Source organism: Pelophylax lessonae, assembly GCF_965119305.1.
Source record: "Pelophylax lessonae genome assembly, chromosome: 6".
In the NCBI taxonomy this organism is placed as follows: domain Eukaryota; kingdom Metazoa; phylum Chordata; class Amphibia; order Anura; family Ranidae; genus Pelophylax; species Pelophylax lessonae.
This window is the reverse complement of record NC_138773.1, coordinates 18,299,871-18,326,488: the sequence shown is the minus strand read 5'-3', so window position 1 is coordinate 18,326,488 and position 26,618 is coordinate 18,299,871. Positions and strand designations below refer to the sequence as shown.

The 26,618-nt window shown below is 45.2% G+C and overlaps 1 protein-coding gene across 1 annotated transcript in view; it reads left to right on the top strand.

Moving 5' to 3' along the window:
• Positions 1-26,618, top strand: part of LOC309558463 (uncharacterized protein) — a 114,503-nt gene that overhangs the window by 49,872 nt on the left and 38,013 nt on the right. Inside the window, exons 14-15 of the mRNA XM_082261534.1 lie at positions 8,075-8,287; positions 8,357-8,484. Of these exons, the coding sequence (XP_082117660.1) occupies positions 8,075-8,287; positions 8,357-8,484 (341 nt within the window). The remainder of the gene's footprint in view (positions 1-8,074; positions 8,288-8,356; positions 8,485-26,618) is intronic.

Here is a 26,618-nt window from a genome sequence, read left to right as displayed (position 1 = left end):
CAGAGTATTACACCTAACACAACTCACACTGCAGAATATTATACCCAGTACTAGGGTTGAGCGAACCCGGACTGTATTGTTCGGGATCGTACCGGACTTTTGGATATTCCGTACCTGGACATGGACCCGAACATTTCACTGTATGTTCGGGTACTGTCCGTTGTTCGGTAATGGTATTTGATGTTTTTGGCGCGGTTTTAATTGCGTGGTTTCAACAGGTGCAAGGCAGCCAATCAGCAAGCGTTTAACTAGTGTGCCCTTAGAAGCCATCACAGCCATGCCTACTAATGGCATGGCTGTGATTGGCCAGTGCAGCATGTGACCCAGACTCTACATAAGCCGGAGTCACATAGCGCCGCGCGTCACTCTGCTATAACTATACTAGGGAGAGGTTCCTGCTGCTGCTGAGGGAGAGATAGGAGATTACTGTAGGGTCAGGCTGGAGATTGCGTTCAGGGAAAGAATAGGAAGATCTTCTTTAATCAGACAGCGATCTACATTGATTGTATTGTGTGGGGGTGCAGTGCACGATCTTTATGCCCTGACCTGAGCCAAGTGAGGAGGAGGAGGGAGAAAAAAAAAACTTTTATCAGTCTGTTAGGTGGGCGGCATGCGGTGTGTAACAACCATGTAATGCAAGCTCAGTGCATATGTGTCTGCTTAATCTGCATTTAAAAAAGAAAAAAACTTTTTTCCTTTATATTTTACTTTGACATACATTGTTTAAACACTGCTTTTTCTAATCTGCTCTTCAAAAAGCACCAATGTAAGGGGAAAATAATTATTTTTCAGTATTTAGAGAAAAAAAATATTTTTCAGTTTTTCATTCAAATGTTTTTTTTTTTTTTTATTCAATAGCGGAAAAGAACAACAACAGTATCCAACCTGTTAGGCGTGCGGTGTGTAGCGGCCATGAATTGCAAGCTCAGTGCAAATGAGTCTGCTTAATCTACATTTAAAAAATAAAAAAATTGTTTCCTTCATATTTTACTTTGACATACATTATTTAGACACTGCTTTTTCTAATCTGCTCTTTAACAAGCACCAATGTAAGGGAAAAATAATTATTTTTCAGTATTTAGGGAAAAAAAAAAATTTTCTCAGTTTTTCATTCATACTTTACTGTGACGCTGTCATACAGTGCTTAGACACAGCTGTTCAAATCTGTTCTTCAAAAATCACCAATTAAAGGGAAAAATAGACATTTTTCATTCATACGTTACAGTGAGATACACCTATTGGATACTGTTTTAGTATTCCGCTTATCAATAAAAACCCATTTAGAGGAAAAAAAAATAATTGCGGCCTAGTCTGCATATGTTACAGTGAGCTACACCCATTGGATTCTGTTGTTGTATTCCGCTTATCAATAAAAACCCATTTAGGGGAAAAAAAATTAATTGCGGCCTAGTCTGCATATGTTACAGTGAGCTACACCCATTGGATACTGTTGTTGTATTCCGCTTATCAATAAAAGCCTATTTAGGGGGAAAAAATAAATTGCGGCCTAGTCTGCATATATTAATGTGAGATACACCCTTTGTATACTGTTGTTCTATTCCGCTATTCAATAAACACCCATTTAGGGAAAAAATATTAAATTGCGGCCTAGTCTGTATCCGTACGTGTGAGATACACCCTTTAGATACTGTTGTTCTATTCTGCTATTCAATAAACACCCATTTAGGGAAAAAAAAATTGCGGCCTAGTCTGCATATTTTACTGTGAGATACACTCATTGGATACTGTTGTTCTATTCCGCTATTCAATAAAAACCCATTTAGGGAAAAAAAAAATAAATTGAAGCCTAGTCTGCATATGTTACAGCGCAACAAGGCACAGAGGTCTCGCATGGAGGCCCAGTTACTGGTGATGAAGTGGTGCTGTACCGCAGAGCGACTCATGCGTGCGTGCTGCAGGTGAAACTCCACTATGGCCTGCTGCTGCTCGCACAGTCCGGCCAGCATGTGCAAGATGGAGTTTCATCTTGTGGGCATGTCACATATGAGGCGGTGAGCGGGAAGGCCGAAGTAACGCTGACAGGCGAGCAGCAGCAGGGGGAGAATGCTGAAAGTGCCCACAGATGGCCCGCACTTTCTGCAGCAGCTCTGACATATCGGGGTAACTTCTAAGGAACCTCGGCACCACCAAATTGAGCACATGTGCCAGGCAAGGGATGTGTTTCACACCGACTAGGCCCAGAACTGCTATGAAATTTCGCCCATTATCGCACACCACCAGGCCGGGCTTGAGGCTCACTTGCAGCAACCACTCATCGGTCTGCTGTTGAATGCCTCTCCACAACTCCTGCGCGGTGTGTGGTTTTTCCCCCAAACAGGCAAGTTTTAAAACTGCCTGCTGTCGTTTACCCCTGGCTGTGCTGAAGTTGGTGGTGAAGGTGTTACACTGACTGGATGAGGAGGCGGTAGAGGATGAGGAAGCGGAGTAGGAGGATTTAGGAACAGGAGGCAAACTGAAGCGCCCTGCACTCCTCGGTGGTGGAAGGACATGCGCCAAACTGCTATCCGCCTCAGGCCCAGTCGCCACTGAATTTACCCAGTGTGCTGTTAGGGAGATATAACGTCCCTGACTGTACTTACTGGTCCACGTATCCAAAGTTAGGTGGACCTTGCCACAGATGGCGTTGCGCAGTGCACACCTGATTTTGTCACCCACTTGGTTGTGCAGGGAAGGGATGGCTTGCCTGGAAAAGTAGTGGCGGCTGGGCACGACGTACTGTGGGGCAGCCACTGCCATAAGGCTTTTAAAAATCTGCATCTCCACCAGACGGACTGACAGCATTTCAAAGGCCAGGAATTTTGAAATGCTGGCATTCAGGGCCAGGGATCGCAGGTGGGTAGGGGGGGTACTTCCTCTTCCGCTCCAGTGTTTGGGAGATAGAAAGCTGAACACTTCCACGGGACATTGTGGAGATGGTTGTTGGTGACCCAGGTGGTGGTGTTGCTGGCAGATCCTCTGTTTGCGGGGTGGCAGGTGCCACTGTCACTACAGAGGTGGATGAATAGGCCGAGACTGCAGCAGAAGAGGAAGCAGGAGGAGCCAGAGATGTTTCTTGGTTTTGAAGGTGTCTACTCCACTGCAGCTCGTGCTTTGCACTTAGATGCCTGATCATGCAGGTTGTGCTCAGGTTCAGAAGGTTTATGCCTCGCTTCAGGCTCTGATTGCACAGCGTGCAAACCACTCATGTCCTGTCATCAGCACATTGTCCGAAGAACTGCTACACTAGGGAACTCCTTAGAGCTGGCTTTGGTGTGCTCAGTCCCTTGCTGCATTGGGCAGTAGCAGACGTAGTGTCTAGGGCATAGCCGCTCCGCTTTTGCACCCTGCTCCCTTTTCTGCTGTGCTGGTGGCTCTGTGCGACCACCGTCTCTTCCTCCAAACTACTCAGGTCACCTGCATGACCTTCATTCCATGTGGGGTCGAGGACCTCATCGTCCTCCACATCATCTTCCACCCAGTCTTCACCCCTGCCCTCCTTGTCGGTCTCCACAATTCGGAATGCCGCAGCAGTTGGCAACTTTGTTTCATCATCATCCGAGACGTGCTGCGATGGTCCCCCCATGTACTCATCTTTCTTGAGACATAAGTGGTTGGGCATCGGTGCACTCAATCTCTTTCACTTCTGGGGCAGGGCTAGGTGGATGGCCCTGGGAAACCATGCTAACAGAGTCATCAAAAAGAAGAAGAGACTGCTGCATGACTTGGGGGTCAGACTGCTTGGCTGATTTGCAAGGGGGTGAGGTGAAAGATTGATGGACATCGGCTGCAGGTGCCAACTCTGGCCTATCAGCAGAAGACTGGGTGGGAGACAATGTGAAGGAACTGGAGGCACTGTCAGCAACGCAATCTACTATCGCCTGCACTTGTTCTGGCCTCAACATTTGTAGAGGCGCATTAGGTCCTGCCAAATACTGCTGTAAGGTTCTGTCGCCTACTCACACTTGAGGAAGGTGTTTCACTTGTGCGTGTAGCTGGCACAGATCAACCACGTCCTCTCCTTGCTCCACCAGCAGCACCACGACCCAGCACTAACATGGTGGAGCAGTATGTGTGCACACGCCTAGACGTACTGAATGACGGGTCTGCCCCCTTCAACTCCTGGGTCTCCAAATTAGGCACATGGCCTGAGCTTGCCCTTTACGCCTTGGAGGCGTTGGCCTGCCCTGCAGCCAGTGTATTATCTGAACGTGTATTTAGCACGGCAGGGGGCGTTATCACAGACAAGCGCAGCCGCCTGTCCAGAGCCAATGTAGACAAGCTCACGTTCATTAAAATGAACAAGGCATGGATCCCACAGGACTTGTCCGTACCTTGTGCAGAATAGACATGTATATCGTTCTTACCCAGCCATTGTTGTATTTGATCTTTCTAACTCTCTTGGGGTGTACGCTAATTTAAAAAGAAATAAAATTTAAAAAAAAAACAGTGTTGACTACCTCGTCCTCCTCCACCGCCGCTTCCACCTCCACCGCCACATCCACCGCCACCTCAACCGCTACCTCAACCTCCTACTCCATATGGGCCTCGTCCTCCTCCTACATCATTCAAAATGATTATTTTTTTATTTTTCTGTTTTTTATGTTATTTTAAGTTATTTCCCTATCCACATTTGTTTGCAGGGAACTTGCCATGCTCTTAAGAAGATTTTTCTGCCATTTGCAGCCCTCTAGCCCTTTCCATGTGTTTTTTAGAGCCATTTTAGTGCTCAAAAGTTGGGTCGCCATTGACTTCAATGGGGTTCGGGATCGGGGTAAAGTTCGGGTTAAGTCCAGTTCATGAACCCAGACTTTTTTTTCAAGTTCGGCCGGACCCGCCGAACCCGGACATCCAGGTGTTCGCTCAACTCTACCCAGTACAGCTTACACTGCATAATATTACACCAAACACAACTCACATTGCAGAATATTACAACCTGTACAGCTCACGCTGCAGAATATTACACCTAGCACAGCTCACACTGCAGAATATTACACCCCGTACAACTCGTACTGCAGAACTTTACACCCTGCACAACTCACACTGTAGTATTTACACAGAGGACAACTCACCCTGCAGAATATTTCATCCAGCACAGTTCACACTGCAGACTATTACACCCAGCACAACTCACGCTGCAGAATAATACTCCCAGCACAGGTCACACTGCAGAATATTAGACCCAGTACGGCTCACACTGCAGAATATTACACCCAGCACAACTCACACTGCAGAACATTACACCTAGTACAACTCACATTGAAGATTATTACACCCAGTACAACTCACATTGCAGATTATTATACCCAGTACAGCTCACACTGCAGAATATTACTCCTAACACAACTCACACTGCAGAATATTACACCCACCACAGCTCACACTGCAGAATATTACACCCGGTACAACTCATACTGCAGAACTTTACACCCTGCACAATTCCCACTGCATTATTTTACACACAGGACAACTCACCCTGCAGAATATTTCACCCAGCACAGTTAACACTGCAGAATATTACACGCAGGACAACTCACACTGCAGAATATTACACGCAGGACAACTCACACTGCAGAATATTACACGTAGCACAACTGACACTGCAGAATATTGCACCCAGCACAGCTCACACTGCAGAATAATACACCCAGCACAGCTCACACTGCAGAATATTGCACCCAGCACAGCTCACACTGCAGAATAATACACCCAGCACAGTTGACACTGCAGAATGTTATGCCCAACCATGTTTTACACTACAGAATATTACACCAAGCACACTCTACCTTGCAGGATAATACACCCAACAGATGAAAGGTACATATGTAGCAGGTTTTCCAGGCATTGGGCCTGATGTGGGTCTGCCATTGTTACCAGTTACCTCTCCAGCCCATGTGAGCTGCGACCCTGGGTGTGGGAACTGAGACATGGATGACTCTGGCATCTTTGTTTTGTTGTTTTATTGTAGTTTAGGGGATGGGAGAAGGGAATGAGTGGGATACTCCTTTAGGCTCAACTAAGTACAACTTGGGACTTTCTCAGGAAAATGTCTGTCAACGCTGTCTTGATGCCAGCCGATGCTGGACAACGCTCACTGATGCTTAGAACACACTGTAGCTTGGAAGTAGTGCTGGAACCTCGACTTTGAGTCCAGAAGATCCAGGACTGTAGAACATTTAACTTCTGACACTGCTTGCACTGCAAAGTCACTGACTACTCCCTCCAGCCTTGCACTGGCTAGAGGTAGCTTGTTGTGAATTCCTGTATAGCTGCAACTCTCAACTGATGCTGTGTACACTTCAGGGCCCAAACAGTAGGTGCCCCCTTTGTAGCTCTTCAGGGTCCCCTTACTAGGTTCCCCCCTCTGTCACTTCAGGGTCTTCAACCTAGGTATCCCCTTTACAGCTAGCTGACACTGGATCCCAGAACCTCTTCCGGAGTGGTCCCCTCTGACTCTAGGCAGACCCCCAGGGGCAATCCTCAGTACTCACGACCTGTGTAGGCTTTCCTGGGACCGGACCCCTCTCTCTCTCTCCGCAGGCTCTCAGTACACCAGATCCCCTCAGCTCAACTCAGCACTCTCTGGATTCTTTGACGGCACCCCGAGACATCCACTTCCTCAGACAGGAGGAGAGACAGCCGTTCTCTCCCTTCTGGGACTCTGCTCCCACCAAAGACACCGTGCCACGCACTTCCCCCAAACTTATACCCACTCCCAGAATCCTCTGCAGCAGAATCTGCCTTCTGGGGTAGATACAAGTCTGAATGTATCCCTGATTTGTTTTCCTCCAGTCACTGCCCTATGAGAAGCCTCTCACAGAGCCAGTGGGGAGACTCCCCTCTCAGGAGACACACTTGGGAGCCATAACAGCCTACCTCACAAAAAGAGATCACTGCCCTGCTGTTAGGCAGCAAGACTCACTATGCATTTACCTAGCACCTACCTGTAGGGTGCTACATATATATTTAGCTTTTGCACCCCCCTTTATACACAGTTTGCACAGTTAAGCCTGATTGAAGGGTCTGGTGGATAATTTATATGTTTTTAGACATTTGTGAATACTTTTAGTGGCAATTCTCTATGGCAAGAGGCATTTGTATTGGCTGGGAAAGGAAATAGTGCAAGAAGCTTGACATAAGCCTTAGGTGCCATTAGGATGTACACAAAGCTTTTCTTTGTTAGAATTATTTCCTTGTGTAGTGATCTGGGACTGTTGGTTTAGTAATACAAAAAATTCTATCTAAAAGAACAAATTATATGGGGGTTGTATATGCTGTAAATCTAGTTTGCTTAATAAATTGCTCTGTCATTTGGTGTTGCCTTATTTAAAATGTAATATTGTTCCAATAAGGAGGTGAGGGAAGGGAATTCTGTTACATCAGTGTAACATAAAATGGGGCAAAATTATAATAACGTTTCTTGGCTGATAAAATCTGGGTGGAGTGACCCACCATTCAGAGAAAGTGGTGCCAGTTTGCCCAACTGAAAATCTTATCCCTTATTAACATTAGATACCTAAACCATTGCTAGTTTTTTTTTATATTGTGGTTCATTAGAGAGGATCTTATGCTTGGGGGTTCTAAGTAAATTTCCAGTAAAAAATTGCTAATTTTAACATATTCGTGAAAATAGACTCTTTATTATTTATGTATAGAGGAGAAAAATGCATTGAGGCACTTAGGACTTTCATGGTACATTATGAACTCACAACACAATTATTATATATAAAAATATTCAAAAGTTTATTTCATCAATCAATAATAAAAAATCACCCATAAAGGGAAAGGGAACAGGGGGAGTTATTGTCAACTTAAGGACTTACAGACAATTATATTAGAGCACAACTTTATTATTTATGATGATGTGAAGTACCAATATTAAGAGCCCTTTCTTGCTTGAAGAATCTTGGGTTTTAGGCCACTTGAGCCAAAGTATGAAAGCAGAAGAATTTTTATTGATGGCAAGTACAAGGTATTTTTAACACAACATTATAATGGGAGTGGCTGTTGCTGACATATAGCCTATTGATTTTCATTTAATATGTTGGGATGGTCACTTTATTTTTCCTTTATCCAGACCTGACTGTATCTTCCTCAACGGAGCCACCAATCAGAATGGAAGACCCCATCCGCCTTATTGAAAACACAGCAGATGGAAAGTTTGTGGTGAACCCTGAGGCCATCAATTTTCTGTCTGGGATCAATCAACCAGTGGTGGTGGTGGCCATCGTAGGCATGTATCGGACAGGGAAGTCCTACCTGATGAACAAGCTGGCTGGAAAACAGAAAGGTGATATATCAATTAGTAGGACGTTTTTGGTACATGTTGATGGTGTTAATAAGGGTTTCTGTTCCATAGGCTTCGACCTTGGTGCCACTGTTGAATCTAAAACTAAAGGCATCTGGATGTGGTGTGTTCCTCACCCCTTAAAGAAGGATCACACTCTGGTTCTCCTGGACACTGAAGGTCTGGCCGATGTAGAGAAGGTAGGAATATAAAACTGGAAATTATTTAATATGATTACCATCATTTCCTTTTCTCGTAGGTTCTATATTTTGTTTGTTTATGAATGTCATGGCCTGCTCAGTTTTGCAGGTATTTTTAGCAGGCCAAGTGCATTTTTAAACTTCTATACGTCAACATTTTTGTTATTTTTTTGTGTCACTATTTCACACGCACCTACTCCATGTCTTACTATTTCTGCTCTTCCCTTTTAATTTTCCTTCCTGATCCATTTTCCTAGGTCATAGTGCAAACACCTCCAGCTCACATTTACAGAGTATTTCTAGAGCCCTGGGATCCTTATCCAGATCCAGGGGTTTCTATGCTGAGAATGGTGACCAAATCATGGTAGACCATGGCAGATCACCTCATCCCTTGCTATGTGCCTCATTATTGGTCATCAAATGTTATCCGTAGTCTCACCAGCCAACAGGGTCACAGTGCTCTTTTGCCATCTCTGTTTGCTATTTGCACAATAGAGCACCGGAATTTTAGAAATACCAGGAAATAATATTAAAATGTGTGCAGACGACCAGAATTGTGTGCGCTAAGGTAAACAGACATGTCTCTAAAGTTTTCTTGGAATGAGCTTCAGGTTTGGATTGAATGTTAGTTCAACTTGAGTCATGCCTGTTTGCTAGTGAACGGGGGAACAAACTGGCAATATTTTAGGTCATTTTTTAGATAATCTACTGGCCCTTAAGTGCCGGTTCACATTTCTGCGATCACAGAGATCGCATGTAATTCGGAGCGCACTGCTCCTAAAATTACATGCGATCTCTGTGCGGTGCAAATTCAGCATACAGTTTGTATGGCTGAATTCGCACCGCAATCGCACCTAACTCGGACTTACAGATCGCACTGCGATATGCAATCTGATCTGGGGGTATCATTAACTTTTAATTGACACCCCCAGCGTATTGCATATGGCAGTGTGAACTGCCAGGGGTGCGGATGCGATGCGGGAACACGCTGTATATTCGCAGCGTTCCTGCATCGCAGAAATGTGAACCGGGACTTAGGGAGACATTCAAACAAACAAACAAACAAAAAGTATGTTATTTAAAGTGGAGTTCCGGCCTATTTTGCAACCTTAGTGATTCCTAGAGTGCTCGCTATGCTGATAAACAATTGGGCATTTTAAATTTTTTTCGGGGGTCCCTTACCTTATTTTCAGGGCATTTATGATTGTACTTCCTCCTTCTCCCCCCTCTGTGGCCGCGGCCACCGACTTCACTTCTGCCTTTGCATTGCATTCTGGGAGCTGTTTGTAATCACTCCCAGGAGGCTGGAATCAGGAAGAACTCCCAGAACACTCCCTGGAATCAGGAAGAAGGACACAGCAGATTACACTGCAGCTTCAGATGCCCACATCCAAGATGGCCGTGCCCAGACAGCATTTTTAAAAGTAAGATTTTGACTAAAATCCAATACTGTACACCTTGTAAGTATGAGAATAGTGGTTCTGTAAAGGGCGATGGATTTGAATTATAGGGGTATTTTCAGTTAAAAAAGGTATTTGAGGCCGGAACTCTGCTTTAAATCAATTCTGTATTTTTTTTGTTGTCCATTAAGTCACATGAAAATACTCTTTCCCTACTGAATAAGTTGGGACTTTAAGTGAGGAGCACAACTAACAATGGGTAAAATGAAACATGTGGTCACAAGGATTCATAAGCAACAAAAAAGAGTAATATAAAAAACAGGTATTTATTCAATAGCCTCCGTGGCAAGTTGTAAAGCCTTTGAGTGCATAACGCTTGTAATTGCATAATATACATGATAAAGCAGATATATCACAAATGGTGAAGTCATAACACACGAACATAAAACTGGATAAGAAGAGCTAGTTACATGTAAGATCTGATGACTGTAAATAGTTAGTACATAATAAACAACAATTAATGGACACGCCAACATATGTAAGTATAATTGGACACAGAAGTTAGCGCAATTTAGGATGCAACTTCTATGTCCAATCATACTTACATATGTTGGCTTGTACACAAAAAATACACTTACAAAGTAGCAAAGTATAAAACGATGTCACAGGCTCAGCTCCTCCCTCCTAGATGTGTAGGCCTACCGAGGAAGCCCATTCACGGGGCACAATGCACCTAGGATAGGAGGGAGGAGCCAAGCCTGTGACGTCATGCCGGAGTCGTGCCGCAAGTGGTGGTGAGCCGGATGGTGATATTGCTTTGATAAGAGTTTTACACTTTACTACTTTGTAAGTGTATTTTTTTTGTGGGTTTTAATAAAGAAATATACAGAGTAGGGATCGACCGATTATCGGCAAAGCCGATATATCGAGGGCCAATATGCACTTTCCCCGATATATCGGAATCTGCCTTTTGATTTACTATTGTCGATATTTTCGTGACGTCATTCCGTATGTTGCGTGCACACGTTCTGCTTTCTAACACCGCCTCCCACGCCTGCGCGGCCCGTACGTGACTCCATTTCACCACGTGCACTGCACTTAAGACCGCCTCCCATGCCTCCCACAGCCTCGTGTTACAGCCAGCTTCAGTCCAGTCCACCCACCACAACAGGGTGCCAGCTAAAAGCGATCAAGCAACTAGCCACCCAGATGACTCCAAGCCAGCCACCCGCCACCGTGATCAGTGTTCCAGCAAGCCAGAAGCTACCCGCCACAACAGGCCAGGGTGAATTAGTGACACCAAGCAAGCCACCCACACAACAGGGTGACCCCCAGCCAGCCCCTCACCACAGTGTTCCAGCAAGCCAGCCACCCACCACAGTGCTCCTGCAAGCCAGCCACCCACCACAGTGTTCCTGCAAGCCAGCCACCCACTACAGTGTTCCTGCAAACCAGCCACCCACTACAGTGTTCCTGCAAGCCGGCCACCCACCACAGTGTTCCTGCAAGCCGGCCACCTACCACAGTGTTCCTGAAAGCCAGCCACCCACAACAGTGTTCCTGCAAGCCAGCCACTCATAACAGGGTGACACCAAGCAAGCCAACCAGGCACCACAGAGACTGTTCCTGTAAGCCAGCCACCCACCCACCACAGTGTTCCTGCAAGCCAGCCACCCATAAGAGGGTGACACCAATCTAGCCACCCACTACAGTCTTCCTGCAAGCCAGCCACCCATAACAGGGTGACACCAAGCAAGCCAACCAGGCACCACAGAGACTGTTCCTGAAAGCCACCCACCCACCTACCACAGTGTTCCTGCAAGCCAGCCATCCACCACAGTGTTCCTGCAAGCCAACCACCCATAAGAGGGTGACACTGATCAAGCCACCCACCACAGTGTTCCTGAAAGTCAGTCACCCATAACAGGGTGACACCAAGCCAGCCACCCACCACAGTGTTCCTGCAAGCCAGCCATCCAACATAATGTTCCTGCAATCCAGCCACCCATAAGAGGGTGACACCAATCCAGCCACCCACCACAGTGTTCCTGCAAGCCAGCCACCCACTACAGTGTTCCTGCAAGCCAGCCACCCACTACAGTGTTCCTGCAAGCCGGCCACCCACCACAGTGTTCCTGCAAGCCGGCCACCTACCACAGTGTTCCTGCAAGCCAGCCACCCACAACAGTGTTCCTGCAAGCCAGCCACTCATAACAGGGTGACACCAAGCAAGCCAACCAGGCACCACAGAGACTGTTCCTGTAAGCCAGCCACCCACCCAACACCAGTGTTCCTGAAAGCCAGCCACCCACCACAGTGTTCCTGCAAGCCAGCTACCCATAAGAGGGTGACACCAATCTAGCCACCCACTACAGTCTTCCTGCAAGCCAGCCACCCATAACAGGGTGACACCAAGCAAGCCAACCAGGCACCACAGAGACTGTTCCTGAAAACCACCCACCCACCCACCACAGTGTTCCTGCAAGCCAGCCATCCACCACAGTGTTCCTGCAAGCCAGCCACCCATAAGAGGGTGACACCGATCAAGCCACCCACCACAGTGTTCCTGAAAGTCAGTCACCCATAACAGGGTGACACCAAGCCAGCCACCCACCACAGTGTTCCTGCAAGCCAGCCATCCAACATAACGTTCCTGCAATCCAGCCACCCATAAGAGGGTGACACCAATCCAGCCACCCACCACAGTGTTCCTGAAAGCCAGCCACCCATAACAGGGTTACACCAAGCCATTCAACCAGCCACTACAGACTGTTCCTGAAAGCCAGCCACCAATAACAAGGTGACACAAGTCACCAAGCCAGCCAGCCACCCATCCATAACAGTGTGACACCACCAAGCGTGCCAACCAGCCACCACACCACAGACTGTTCCTGAAAGCCAGCCACCAATACAAAGGTGACACCAGTAACCAAGCCAGCCAGCCACCCATAACAGGGTGACACCAAACCAGCCAGCCAGTGCCACCACAGAATTCCTGCAAGCCAGCCACCCAGAACAGGGTGACGCGAGCCAGCCACCACAGTGTTCTGGCAAGCAAGCCACCCACAACAGGGTGACACCAAGCCAGCCACACTGCCAGGCGTCATCCACCAACCCACAACTAGGGATGGCCTTGCGGTCGGTTTGCCGCGAACTTTGCTCGTTCGCAGTCCACGAACATATGGAGATGTTTGCGGCGGCCATATTAGTTTACATTGGGGAGAACTTTGACCCATGACACATCCATCAGGTGGAACAGGACAGCCAATTGAGCCATTTCAGCACATGGACATACCCCCTACCTTATAAATAGACCTGACCTGGCGGCCATTTTACATTCTGCTTTTTGTCAGTGTAGGGAGAAAGATTGTCAGTGACACAGAGCTGGCTCTGTTATGTCCACAAAAGTTATTTTAAGGACTGGTGTTTGGTATAGGTGTACCATATCTATATTGTCTCTTTTGTCAGTGTAGGGAGAGGTTTGCTGTGGGGAGCAGGGACAGATTGTCAGTGACACAAATCGCTAGGTAATAGGTCCACAAAAGTCCTTTCAAGGACTGGTATTTGGTATAGGTGTACAATTCTTTGGTGTGCAGTGCACTATATAGGGGTGTAATACACTTATAATATAGTTTCTAATATAGAAAGCATATTATAGTGGATTTGTACTGTGCACTGTGCAGCATTGTGACTGGTGTGGTGAGCGTTTCTGCAGCGATACTACAACTACAAAGAGTGACAAAAGCACTTTTAAAAAAGTATTATAACTGGTGTGATAAACCAGTGGCCCCCCAATACCGCATATTGAAGTGGGGTGTTATCTAACAGTATACTTTTATAACAGTGTATTTTAGTCCTGCAAAAATTTGGCCTCATTTGCTGCGTTAACTGTGCTACACACAGTGACAACAGTTACTGGCCAACTTTTTGTAGAACTGGTGTGATAGACCAGTGGCCCCCAAATACCACAGATTGAAGTGGGGTGTTATATACCTTCTTCCACATATACTGTGCTTCTCTAGAGACTTTTGTCACAGGGCAATTTAAAAAATGACAGGCAGAGGAAGAGGCAGGCCCTTACACAGGGGTGGTAGGGGTAGGGCAGGAGCAGTAGGCCGGGGCCACAGTGTGAAGTTTCAGAAGGTGCATTACATTATGTCAAAGGATGCACCAGACTTGGTTGAGTGGTGGCTCACTCAGCCTTCCTCTTCTGCACCCTCCTCATCCTCTCTATCTGCACCCTCTTTACTCTCTGCTGTGTGCACCCACAAAGACACCACCACCAACACCATATACCCTCCGCTTGAGTCACTGGAATTATTTTTCGATCCATCACAAGACATTTGCAATGTGCAGCCATTCTTGGCATCAGGTCAGGAAGAGGAGGTAGCAACAGCCACCACTCAGCAGTCTGACAAAAGTACCCAGATCAGCCCAAGGAGGTTGGTCCCCACTGTTGCTGCCTACTCTGAGATCTCGAATGTTAGTGGTGGGGAAAGTGAAATTGATGATGACGTGTCTATGGACGTCACGTGGGTGCCCACAAGAGAGGAGGGGAGTTCAGAGGGAGAGATGGACCAGCAGATAGGGAGGAGAAGCAGGCGAAACGTATATTGCACAGGAGGGACAAAGCAGACTGCTAATGTATCAGGAGTAAGCCATCAACCATGTACAGTCACATCTGGCGCTCCCAGGATGCCGGCACATGGCTCCGCAGTGTGGGCTTTTTTTAACCACTTAAGCCCCAGCACTATTTCGGACACTTTTTTGTTTACAAGTTAAAACCAGTATTTTTTCCTAGAAAACTACTTAGAACCCCCAAACATTATATATATTTTTTTAGCAAAGACTCTGGAGAATAAAATGTCGATCATTACAATATTTTTTGTCACGCGGTATTTGCGCAGCGGTCTTTAAAACACAATTTTTGGGGAAAAAGTTTGAAAAATCACATTTCACTGCATTTAAAAAATACTAAACAGTAAAGTTAGCCCATTTTTTTTGTATATTGTGAAAGACGATGTCACGCCGAGTAAATAGATACTCAACATGTTACGGTTTAATATTGCGCCCCCCCCCGTGGGATGACGACAAACTACGGTCAATAGAGATCTCAATAGGCGACGCTTTCAATTTTTTTAACGGTTACCAGTTTAGAGTTAGAGCGTCTGGCGATCGCGGCGATACCTCACATGTGTGGTTTGAACAGTGATTTAATTTGCGGATCGACTCGTATACGTTTTTTTTTGTGCTCGAGCTAACGGTGACGGGGGCAGCTAAAATTTTTTTTTTTTTCCTATTTATTTTTTAACTTTATTACAGGTTTTTTAAAAAAATAAAAAAATCTGATCACTTTCATTGATGGCACAAGCAATGTAAACATCCTTTGTGACACCAATATGCAGTGATAGGTACTCTTTATGGAGGGATCGAGGGTCTAAAAGACTGCGTTTTTGCATACAGACGTTTTTTAAATTTGCCGCCTTTTGCAGCACAGTACCCCGGAAGTGACGTCATGGACGCCGCCTCTGGGTTACGTCATCGGAGACCCGATCGAAGCCGTTTCCGGCTTTGATCAGGACTTCATCCAGCCGGTGGACGTGCCGGCTGGGTGCTCGGGGCTCCCGGTGGGACGGGAGCCCCGATCAAAGTCATTGAAGGCGGCGGGAGGGGGGGGACATCCCTTCCTGCTCACCCGGGTAACGATCGAGCGGCTCCAAAGCCGCATTGGTCGTTACCGACGGAAAGCCGACCATTGGCTCTAAACCACGGTACCGGGATGGAGTCTTTAGCTAGAGGCATCATCCCGGTATACTACCGCAAATTTTGCAGACGTAGGGCTACGTCACTTTGCGGTAAGTGGTTAATGTTTTCGCTGCTGACAAAAGTGTTGCCATCTGCAGCCTTTGCAGTCAACGCATACGTCGCAGTAAGCCTAACACTCACCTAGGGATGACCACCTTAACAAGGCACCTGGACTCCCACCACCGAGCCCAGTGGGAGCAACGCCGTCAGAACCCACAAAGCCACACTCCAGGCTCTCACTGTCCAGCCTCTTCTCCTTCTCCTCACAATTGTCCTCCACTCCACCTTCCATCATGCTGTCCTCACGTTGTTCTGGAAAAAAGGCAGGCTTCCGTGGCTCAAATGTTGGAGCGTAAAAAAATGATGATGCCGGATAACCCTCTTGCCCAACAGTTGACTGCTGGCTTTTCGGAACTGATAGCCCGCCAACTACTGCCATATCAACTGGTGGACTCGGAGGCCTTTCGGAAATTTGTGGCCATTGAAACACAACAATGGAAGGTCCCAGGAAGGAAATATTTCTCGCAGAAGGGCATTACAGAGCTGTATGGCCATGTTCAGCAGCAAGTGAATGTATCTCTGGCACACAGTGTGGATGCCAAGATACATCTGTCCACAGACACATGGTCTAGCAAACACGGGCAGGGAAGGTATATAACTTTTACTGCCCACTAGGTGAACCTTCTGACGATGACAAGCATGTAACCCATGGTACCCGTGTAGATTTGGTTTTACCGCAATTAATTGCATGCAGGCCTGCCTCTTCTTCTCCTCCTTGCCCTCCATCCTCCCTCTCCTCCTCGGCTGACTCCCCCTTTTCCGCTGCTACCGTCTCTTCCGCTGCGCCGCCCAAGATTCCCAGAACCTATTGCACATGCCAGGTGAGACGTTGGCATGCTGTGCTGCGTCTGTACAGCTTCCGAGGACGTCAACATAATGATGAAACATGTAAAGCTGACGGACACGCCTACCACGGACTACTGAATCAGATAGACAAGCTACATTCACCCACCTGCCAGTTGCCGGAGATTGATTGTGTTGAGAGCAGATACAGCAGACATACGGAAACACTGGCCGAGGTGCAAGGAAAGTCATAGGCAGTGGACCCACAGGCTTGGGAGTCGTCCTGTATGCAGATGATTATTTATTGAAACAAAGTTCGAGTTTAATTTATTCCAGTAAGCCCCCACCTTATTCACAAGGTGCATTGGGTGATAAGAGGTTCCCACTATTGGTCGATAAGAGGTTCCCACCACTACTAATCTCAAGAGGTTTCCACCATCACTATCCTTTTGCATGACTAGGAATGTACATGGATTGATGCAAGGCATAGCACAAGCTAAAGGACTGATTTGATATTTGCACAGAGCACTGGAGCACTTGTCCAAAAATGTATGCACTTTATACCGATATTGTTTTTAGGTTCTGCACTTTATACATAATTAATTGGAGATTCATTTAGCAATACTGCAGGTAGCGGCTAATTTATTGCACAGAGGTTAAGAAATGATAAGCTCAGAGTCCTGTCCACAAATGCTCGCAGTTTAGGTAAAAAAATCAATGAACTTGGGTCAATAATGGCATCTGAGAATGTAGATTTAGTGGCTGTTACGGAGACATGGTTTAATGAAAGAAATGACTGGGACATAACCATACCAGGGTACTCTTTATACAGAAGAGACAGAGAAGGCAAGAAAGGAGGAGGAGTGGCCCTGTATGTGAAAGATAGCATTAAATCTAACCTAATACAAGTTGGTGAGGCCAACATAGAGTCAGTTTGGGTTACGTTGCAGTTTGCTAATCATGCAGTAACTCGTGTAGGTGTGATATATATAGACCACCTGGTCAAGTCAAAGAACTAGATGATCTACTAGTTGAAGAAATAGCTAAAATGACAATGAAAGGTGAAGTTATCATTATGGGAGATTTCAATCTTCCAGATATAAACTGGAAAACCAAAATAGCAAGTTCTACCAGGAGTACAGATATTCTAAATTCCCTACTGGGGTTGTCTCTGCAACAAGTGGTTGAGGAGCCAACCCGGAGGGAGGCCATTATGGATTTGGTATTCACAAATGGGGATTCGGTATATGATGTCATTGTAGGCGAAACCTTGGGATCTAGTGATCACCAGTCAGTGTGGTTTAATATAAGAACTGTGAAAGAGTCACACCACACAAAAACAAAAGTCTTAGATTTTAGAAAAACAGACTTTTCAAAAATGAAATTAGTCATAAATGAGTCCTTATCAGACTGGAACGGATTACATGGAGTCCAGGAGAAATGGGACTACTTAAAAGGTGCATTATTGAAGGCAACAGAAAATTGCATTAGACTTGTCAGTAAAAGCAAAAAAAGGAAGAGACCACTGTGGTACTCAGCAGAAGTGGCCCAAATCATTAAAAATAAAAAGCTAGCATTTTGTAATTATAAAAAACCCAGAGCAATGAAGATAAGGAAATCTACAAGATTAGGCAGAAAGAGGCCAAGCAAGTTATAAGAACTTCTAAAGCGCAGGCAGAAGAAAAACTAGCTCAGTCTATGAAAAAGGGGGATAAGACATTCTTCAGATATATAAATGAAAAAAGGAAATTAAAACAAGGAATAACTAAATTAAAAACAAAGGACGGAAGGTATGTAGAAGAGAATAAAGGGCTAGCCGACTGCCTTAATGAATACTTCTGTTCAGTTTTTACAGAAGAAAAAGAAGGAGAAGGACCTCCAATCAAAAGGATGACTAATGAATCATTTGATGCATGTGTCTTTACAGAGGAAGAGGTTCTAAGATTGCTGTCTAAAGTGAAGACAAATAAGTCACAGGGTCCTGATGAGATACACCCAAAATTATTAAAAGAGCTTAGTGGTGAGCTGGCAAAACCATTAACAGATTTATTTAAGCAATCATTAGTAACAGGAGTCGTCCCGGAAGATTGGAAATTGGCAAATGTCGTGCCCATTCACAAGAAAGGTAGTAGGGAGGAATCGAGCAACTATAGACCAGTGAGTCTGACATCAATAGTAGGCAAATTAATGGAAACCCTATTAAAGGATAGGATTGTGGAACATCTTAAATCCCATGGATTACAAGATGAAAAACAACATGGGTTTACTTCAGGGAGATCATGTCAAACAAATCTTATAGATTTTTTTGACTGGGTGACTAAAATAATAGACGGTGGAGGTGCAGTAGACATTGCATATCTAGATTTTAGTAAGGCTTTTGACACTGTCCCACATAGAAGACTTATCAATAAACTGCAGTCATTGAGCATGGACTCCCATATTGTTGAGTGGATTAGGCAGTGGCTGAGTGACAGACAACAGAGGGTTGTAGTCAATGGAGAACATTCAGAACAAGGTCATGTTACCAGTGGGGTACCTCAGGGATCTGTACTGGGACCAATTTTGTTTAATATCTTCATAAGTGATATTGCAAAAGGCCTCGATGGTAAGGTTTGTCTTTTTGCTGATGACACAAAGATATGTAACAGGGTTGATGTTCCTGGAGGGAAACGCCAAATGGAAAAGGATTTAGGAAAACTAGAAGAATGGTCAGAACTCTGGCAACTGAAATTTAATGTGGATAAGTGCAAGATAATGCACCTGGGGCGTAAAAACCCAAGGGCAGAATATAGAATATTTGACACAGTCCTGACCTCAGTATCTGAGGAAAGGGATTTAGGAGTAATTATTTCAGAAGACTTAAAGGTGGGAAGACAATGTAATAGAGCAGCACGAAATGCCAGCAGAATGCTTGGATGTATAGGGAGAGGTATAAGCAGTAGAAAGAGAGAAGTGCTTATGCCGCTGTACAGAACACTGGTGAGACCTCACTTGGAGTATTGTGCGCAGTACTGGAGGCCATATCTCCAGAAGGATATAGATACTCTAGAGAGAGTCCAGAGAAGAGCTACTAAACTAGTACATGGATTGCAGGAAAAAACTTACCAGGAAAGGTTAAAGGACCTTAACATGTATAGCTTGGAAGAAAGAAGAGACAGAGGGGATATGATAGAAACTTTTAAATACATAAAGGGAATCAACTCGGTAAAGGAGGAGAGCATATTTAAAAGAAGAAAAACTACCACAAGAGGACACTGTTTTAAATTTGAGGGGCAAAGGTTTAAAAGTAATATGAGGAAGTATTACTTTACTGAGAGAGTAGTGGATGCATGGAATAACCTTCCTGCAGAAGTGGTAGCTGCAAATACAGTGAAGGAGTTTAAGCATGCATGGGATAGGCATAAGGCTATCCTTCATATAAGATAGGGCCAGGGACTATTCATAGGATTCAGATATATTGGGCAGACTAGATGGGCCAAATGGTTCTTATCTGCCGACACATTCTATGTTTCTATGTTTCTATTGCACATATTGCACAATTGTTGCATTCATATGATGTGAGTATATATAATTTGTATTATTGAAGTAGGGTGACTTACACGTAAGAGGATTACTGCGCTGCTATTTATGGTGTTTAGGGTTTCTTTTTCCTTTATGGTGAAAGTGGAGCAGCTGCGTTCTCCTTCATAATATTCATACACGGTTTCACTATTTATTATTTAATATAAAAGACATTGGCGCAGGTGATTGTCACTTAATATACCTACGTCTGTTGTGCCTGAAAGCCAAGAGGCACACTGGTCCTGCACTCCTTTCAGCTTTGCGTTCACAGGCAGATCAGTGGCTGACACCGCTCAATTTGACAGTTGGTAAAGTGGTGTGCGACAACAGTGTCAATCTGCTGAGCGCGCTGAAACAGGGCAAAATAACACACGTGCCATGCATGGCACATGTCCTGAACTTGGTCGTGCAGTGATTCATTGGCAAATACCCTGGGGTCCAGGAGGTCTTGCGGCAGGCCAGGGAAATCTCAAGTCATTTCAGAAGATCTTACACAGCCATGGCTCACCTTGCTGACATTCAGTGGCGACACAACCTGTCTGTCAGGAGTCTTATTTGTGACTGCCCGACGCAATGGAACTCAACGTTGCATATGCTTGATGGGCTGCTCCAGCAGAAATGTGCAATTAACGACTACCTGTACGAACTCTGCGGCAGGATAGGTTCTGGGGAGCTTGGGGTTTTTTCACCGTGCCAGTGGCTGCTCATGCGCAACGCATGCAGACTTTTTCAGCCATTTGATGAGATCACCAAACTGGTCAGTCACGGCCAGGGTGCCTTCAGTGACATTGTACCTTACGCCTTCTTTCTGGAGTGTGCATTGCGTCGTGTAATTCAAGCTGTCGAGGAGCAGGAGCAGGAAGATGAGGAAGTCGCAATGTTGGATGAATTCCCATGGGGTGCTGCTCTATCTGAGACAAGTCCACAACAGGAGTCTGAAGAGGAGTCAGAGGAGGATGGTGCCGGAGCAGATGAGAAGGAGCAAAAAGAGCATGCTTTAAACCTTTCTGGGATCCCTGGTGTTGTCCGTGGATGGGGGGAGTAGAACGAGGACGACATTATCCTGGATGATGAGCTGGAGCCAGTTTTCTACACCGCTTCCAGTTTAGTGCGAATGGGGGCCTTCATGCTCCAGTGTTTTAAGGGGACCCCCATATAAAAAGCATAAAGAACAAGGACCAGTACTGGGTGGTAACGTACTCAGACCCCCGGTACAAACAAAAAATGGTGGAAATGTTACCACCATCACAGAGGGCGGGCAGAATGCAGCACTTCCAGGCCTTGCTTCAAGAAATGCTGCATTCTGCTTTAGTAGCAATTCAACAGCGCCTGCAAGAAGAGGACGGTTTGAAGATGTGTTGGCCACTTCAGATATGAGATCATTCTTTCAGCCGACCCATCGACAGTTGTACCCTGGATCCAGCATCAGGGAACACCTAGACCGACAGGTGTCCGACTACATCCGGTTAACGGCCTATGTGGACGCTCTGAGGAGTGATGAACCCCTAGACTACTGGGTGGGCAGGCTTGACCTCTGGCCAGAGCTTGCACAATTTGCAATGGAACTGTTGGCTTGCCCCCTGTCCAGTGTCCTGTCCAAAAGGACATTCAGCGGATCGTGACCTATAAGCGCACTTGCCTAGCTCATGACAGTGTTGACTACCTCACATTTATAAAAATGAATGAGGCATGGATTACAATTCCTCATGACAGGCCAAAAATATCCACCAGACCGCCATCCACCCACAAAAATTAATCGTTCTTGTCTTCGGTAAATACAGCGGCATAAAAGGGATTTCATGTCCATTGAATGCCTAATTTTTGGGGCCTTTCATGGCCGATAATTACTGTGTTTTTCCTGTCAATGCCTAATGTACCTCCAGTCACAGAATACAACATTCTTAGTTGTCAGGTAAACGCATGTGGGCTAATTTTTGAGACGTGGAATGGCCGACACTTACTTATTTATCGTGTGAATGCCTAATGTACCTTCAGCCACAGAATACAACATTCTTAGCTGTCAGGTAAACGCATGTGGGCTAATTTTTGGGGCCTGGAATGGCTGACACTTACTTTTGTATCCTGTGAATGCCTAATGTACCTTCAGCCACAGAATACAACGTTCTTAGCTGTCAGGTAAACGCATGTGGGCTAATTTTTGGAGCCTGGAATGGGCGACACTTACTTCTTTATCCTGTGAATGCCTAATTTTTTAGACTGGAATTGAAAATCAATGGGTCTCTAAACGTTCCGCCAAATTGTGGAACGGATGTGGACCGATTTTACAGATGTGTGAATGGACCCTATATGTATTTGACATGTATTTACCGGCTGCTGTCAGTTCTGGCTGATTTAGAAAAAAAAATACATTTTTTGCTGAAAAAAAAAAAAAATGTAGGGCAACTTTTCCAATAGCAATACTTCTGTTATGACAGTGTCCATGTTGTGGGACTATTTGTGCACAGCTAGTAAGTATTTTTTGGCTGCAAATATAACCTAAAGGTTTTTAAAGTTTGCCTCCCATTAAAGTCAATGGGGCCCGCAACGAACTTGCGGTTCACGAACATTTAAGAAAGTTTGCGGCTAACGTTCGCGAACCACCCCGGCCGATGTTCGTCCATCACTACCCACAACAGGGTGCCAGTGCCAACATCAGCAGCAACTTCAGCTTCAGCTTCAGCAAGCCATTTCTTTAATCTATTTTGTATCTTTCAAGTTTAAATGGAGATGGATGAGGAGAGAAAGAGTAAAAGTGTGGTCTGGGATTTCTCGTCTCAACCATCTCCAGGAAAAGCAGCAGTGTGCAACACATGTACAAGCAACATAAGCATGGGATCAGTAACTGCAAAAAACAAAAATACCTCAAATCTTTTGGCCCATCTAAGAGTTCATCATATTGAATTGAATCACGCAGCACAAAAAAAAAAAACAAAATGAATATCATTGTGATTTTGAAATACCTCCTCCACTATCCCAGGCAACAATAACAGATATGTTTGTGAAAAAAACTGATGTCACTGTCTAGTTTCAGATGGAAGATCCCAACTGCTGGACAGAGTAATCACAGAGATGACTGTCACTGATAACCAGCCATTTACAATGGTATCTGACTCAGGATTTAAGCGGGTTAATGTCCATGCTTGAGCCAAGATACACACTGAAGAGTGAGAAGTAGTATCGAACAAAAATGCTGGCAAAGCTACACCAAAAAGTAGTTGACAAAGTAAAGGCTATGCTGCAACCAGAGAATGCTGGCAACTCATTCTCATTCACGATGGACTGCTGGTCACAAACAGAGTCTGAGTCACTACTATTTCTTATATGCCACTTTATTGACAGCGGATGGACAATAAGGCAATTGGTGTTGAATGCAAAAGTGATGCAAGGATCCCACACAGCTGAGTACAGTAGAGAAATGTTTCTAGGCATGCTTGAAGAATGGGGAATCAACAAAGACCGTGTGATGCTTGCGCAACTTAGAGACAGTGGAGCAAACATGCCTAAAGGAGTGAGGCTTGCTGATAAGTCAGACCTCTGTGTAATTATGGCACACAACACCCTCCGACTTTCAAATGATGGTCTGTCAAGCCAAAGAGCTTTGCTTGATATATGTTTTGAGAAGCATGAAGAGATTAAACATGTTGTGCTTGCAAGTCTTTTGAATCCTTGATACAAGAACCATGCTTTCTCTTCTGATGATGTATTGGCTAAGGTGAAACAATGGCTGACAGAAGATATGGTGGTGCAGGAGGTTCCTGCCAAAAAGACAAGTCCAGAACACTACTTTTATGAAGAGCAGCATGCTGAAAAAACAGACAAATGTCCAAAAATACATCAACGAACAGAAGAGAATCTGCTTCATTGTCGTCAAATTGATCAGGACATTTTCTGTGTTTTATTGGGGCCTCATGCGGAGGATTCAATTTCTTCTGAATCTGCAATGATGAGCCTGGATGATGAACTTCATCTCTATTTGAAAGAAGCCGTAATTGACAGAAGAAATCATCCTCTTCAGTAGTGGAGAGAAAATGAGGCACGCTACAAAAGACTTGCTTCCCATGCTAGAAGATACCTTTCTCTCTCTCTCTGCTCCTCTGTCCTCCACTCCTGAGCATGTTTACGAAGTTGCAGCATTGTTTGAACAAAACAGAAGACCTTTAACAGGTGACCATGGACATGCTGAAATGTTCCGCTTTCTGCATTATAATATTGTTTTACTTAACTGGGAGTATTGAAAAGAGTAGTGTCCACTCCACTCCACTCCAATCCACTGTCTAGCTGTTGCCTACCTTTTTTTTCTAGCAGTTTTGCACTGACTGCTGTAGTTGCAGTGAGTGCCCTACTGCTAAGAGTCCAATCCAATCCACTGTCTAGCTATTGCCTAGCTTTTTTTCTAGCAGTTTTGCCTGACTGCACTGCATTAGTTGCAGTCAGTGCCTTACTGCAGAGGATAGTCCTCCACTGATTCCAGTCCGGTCCAATCCACTGTGACATTGTGTAGCTGTTGCCTTGCTCTTTTCTAGCAGTTTTGCACTGACTGCACTGCATTAGTTGCAGTCAGTGCCTTACAGCAGAGGGTAGAAGTCCTCCACTGACTCCAGTCCAATCCACTGTGACATGTGTAGCAGTTGCCTTGCTCTTTTTCTATCAGTTTTGCACTGGCTGCACTGCATTAGTTGCAGTCAGTGCCTTACAGCAGAGGTAGTCCTCTTCCACTGACTCCAGTCCATTCAATCCACTGTATGTATATTTTGTGTAGCTGTTGTTGTTTCCTAACTTTTTTTCTAGCTGTTTTGCACTGACTGCACTGCAGTAACATATTGCAGCGTGCGAGTCCACCATTGCAGCACTTTTATCATAAAAGTGTTTCAGTAGTGGACTCACACACTGCAAAATGTTACTGCAGTGCAGTCAGTTTTATGCATTAATGCACAATCAGGATGTGAAATGCAAAGCAAATGTCCCTGGAATTGAAGTTTTTTATATCAGTTTTTATGCAGTTAAGGTGTGAAGAATGAGCACTTAATGTTAAAATGTTAATAAATAAAGATTAACATGTCTATTAAGAGATTTCTGTCGATTTTTGTATTTTTTGGGTAATTTTTACATATGTGAAAATATCAGCCAATATCGGACGATACTGATATGCGATCTGCAAAATATTGGTATCGGCAACGAAAAAACTATATTGGTCTATCATTAATACAGAGTACACTATGTTTGTCCCTTTCTGCTTTGTCATTCAATCGCAATGAACAACACCTGCTAAAAGAAAAAACCTACTGACCCTAACGCGACATATGCCACTTGCTGAATAGTGGTTTCCCTAACCCTCATTGGCAACATAAGAGAAGGGTGAAGATAGTGGCTACATCATTGCCCAAATATTACCATGAGCCATGTAAGGGAATGGGCCAGGTGACATCTATGCTTGGTAAGTATACAGTGGTTGTTGGACTGAACACTCAACTCATCCCTAGCTGATGACTAAACATATTTTATCTTCATGCATTCTATGTGTGAAGGTAAAAAATCTTCTGTGTGCTGCTCCCCCCCACAGCCCCCATAATACTCATCTGAGCCCGATCCCGATCCAGCAATGTGCACTGGAGCCTAGGCTGTCCTGGGTGTCTCTCTCCTCATTGGCTGAGACAATGCCTCCCATTGCTATCAATCATAGCCAGTGAGCCAAAGAGGAGAGAGCAGGGGGCAGGGCTGAGCCGCGGCTCTATGTGTCTAATTTGCGCAAAGAATGGGGCTTGGGAGTGAGCACGCACCACTGCCCCATAGCAAGTGGCTTGGTGTTGGAGGCACTGGTCAAGGGGGAGGAGCCAGGAGCGTCGACGGGGGACCAAAGAAGAGGAGGATTGAGGCTGCTCTGTGCAAAACCACTGCATTGAGCAGGTAAGTATAACATGTTTTCTTATTTGTATATTAAAAAAACAAACCTATAGTATCACTTTAATCTGGCCGTATATGGTTCAGTTTTTTTTCACTCAGCCAGTGGGTTGAACGAAAAAAACTGAACCATCAAATGAGTGGATGGAGGAATCCTCCCCACTGTACTATAGTATTCTGACAGTGGGGAGACTCCCCTGCTGTCAGAATAAACAGATCAGCCCTGCAGCCTTTGGCAGCTTTTATCCAACAGGGCGGTTGAATAGAAATAGATTGGTAGATGGAAGTGGCCACACATGGTTTGAAATTTAGCTAGTGCCTGTTGAACTGGCTGAATTTCAATCCATCTATGGCCACCTTTATCTTCTTCCACAACTCACTATTGATGTAAGTGGCCACCTTTCAAAATGATTGGTCAACAGAAAAGTGCAGAAGGCAGAAAGGTTGTGGTTAGGCACAGATGGTTTTCATTTGCAAATTTGAGTATCCCAATTCACAGGGCTCTTGAGAAAGCTCTAATACACAATAGGATATTTCATTTTTAAAGGATCGGCAGCTTTCACCTCCTTCCTCCACCAGGCTGTCATCCAGATCCAGTGCTGGTACCCATCACTAGGAAAGGGCAGG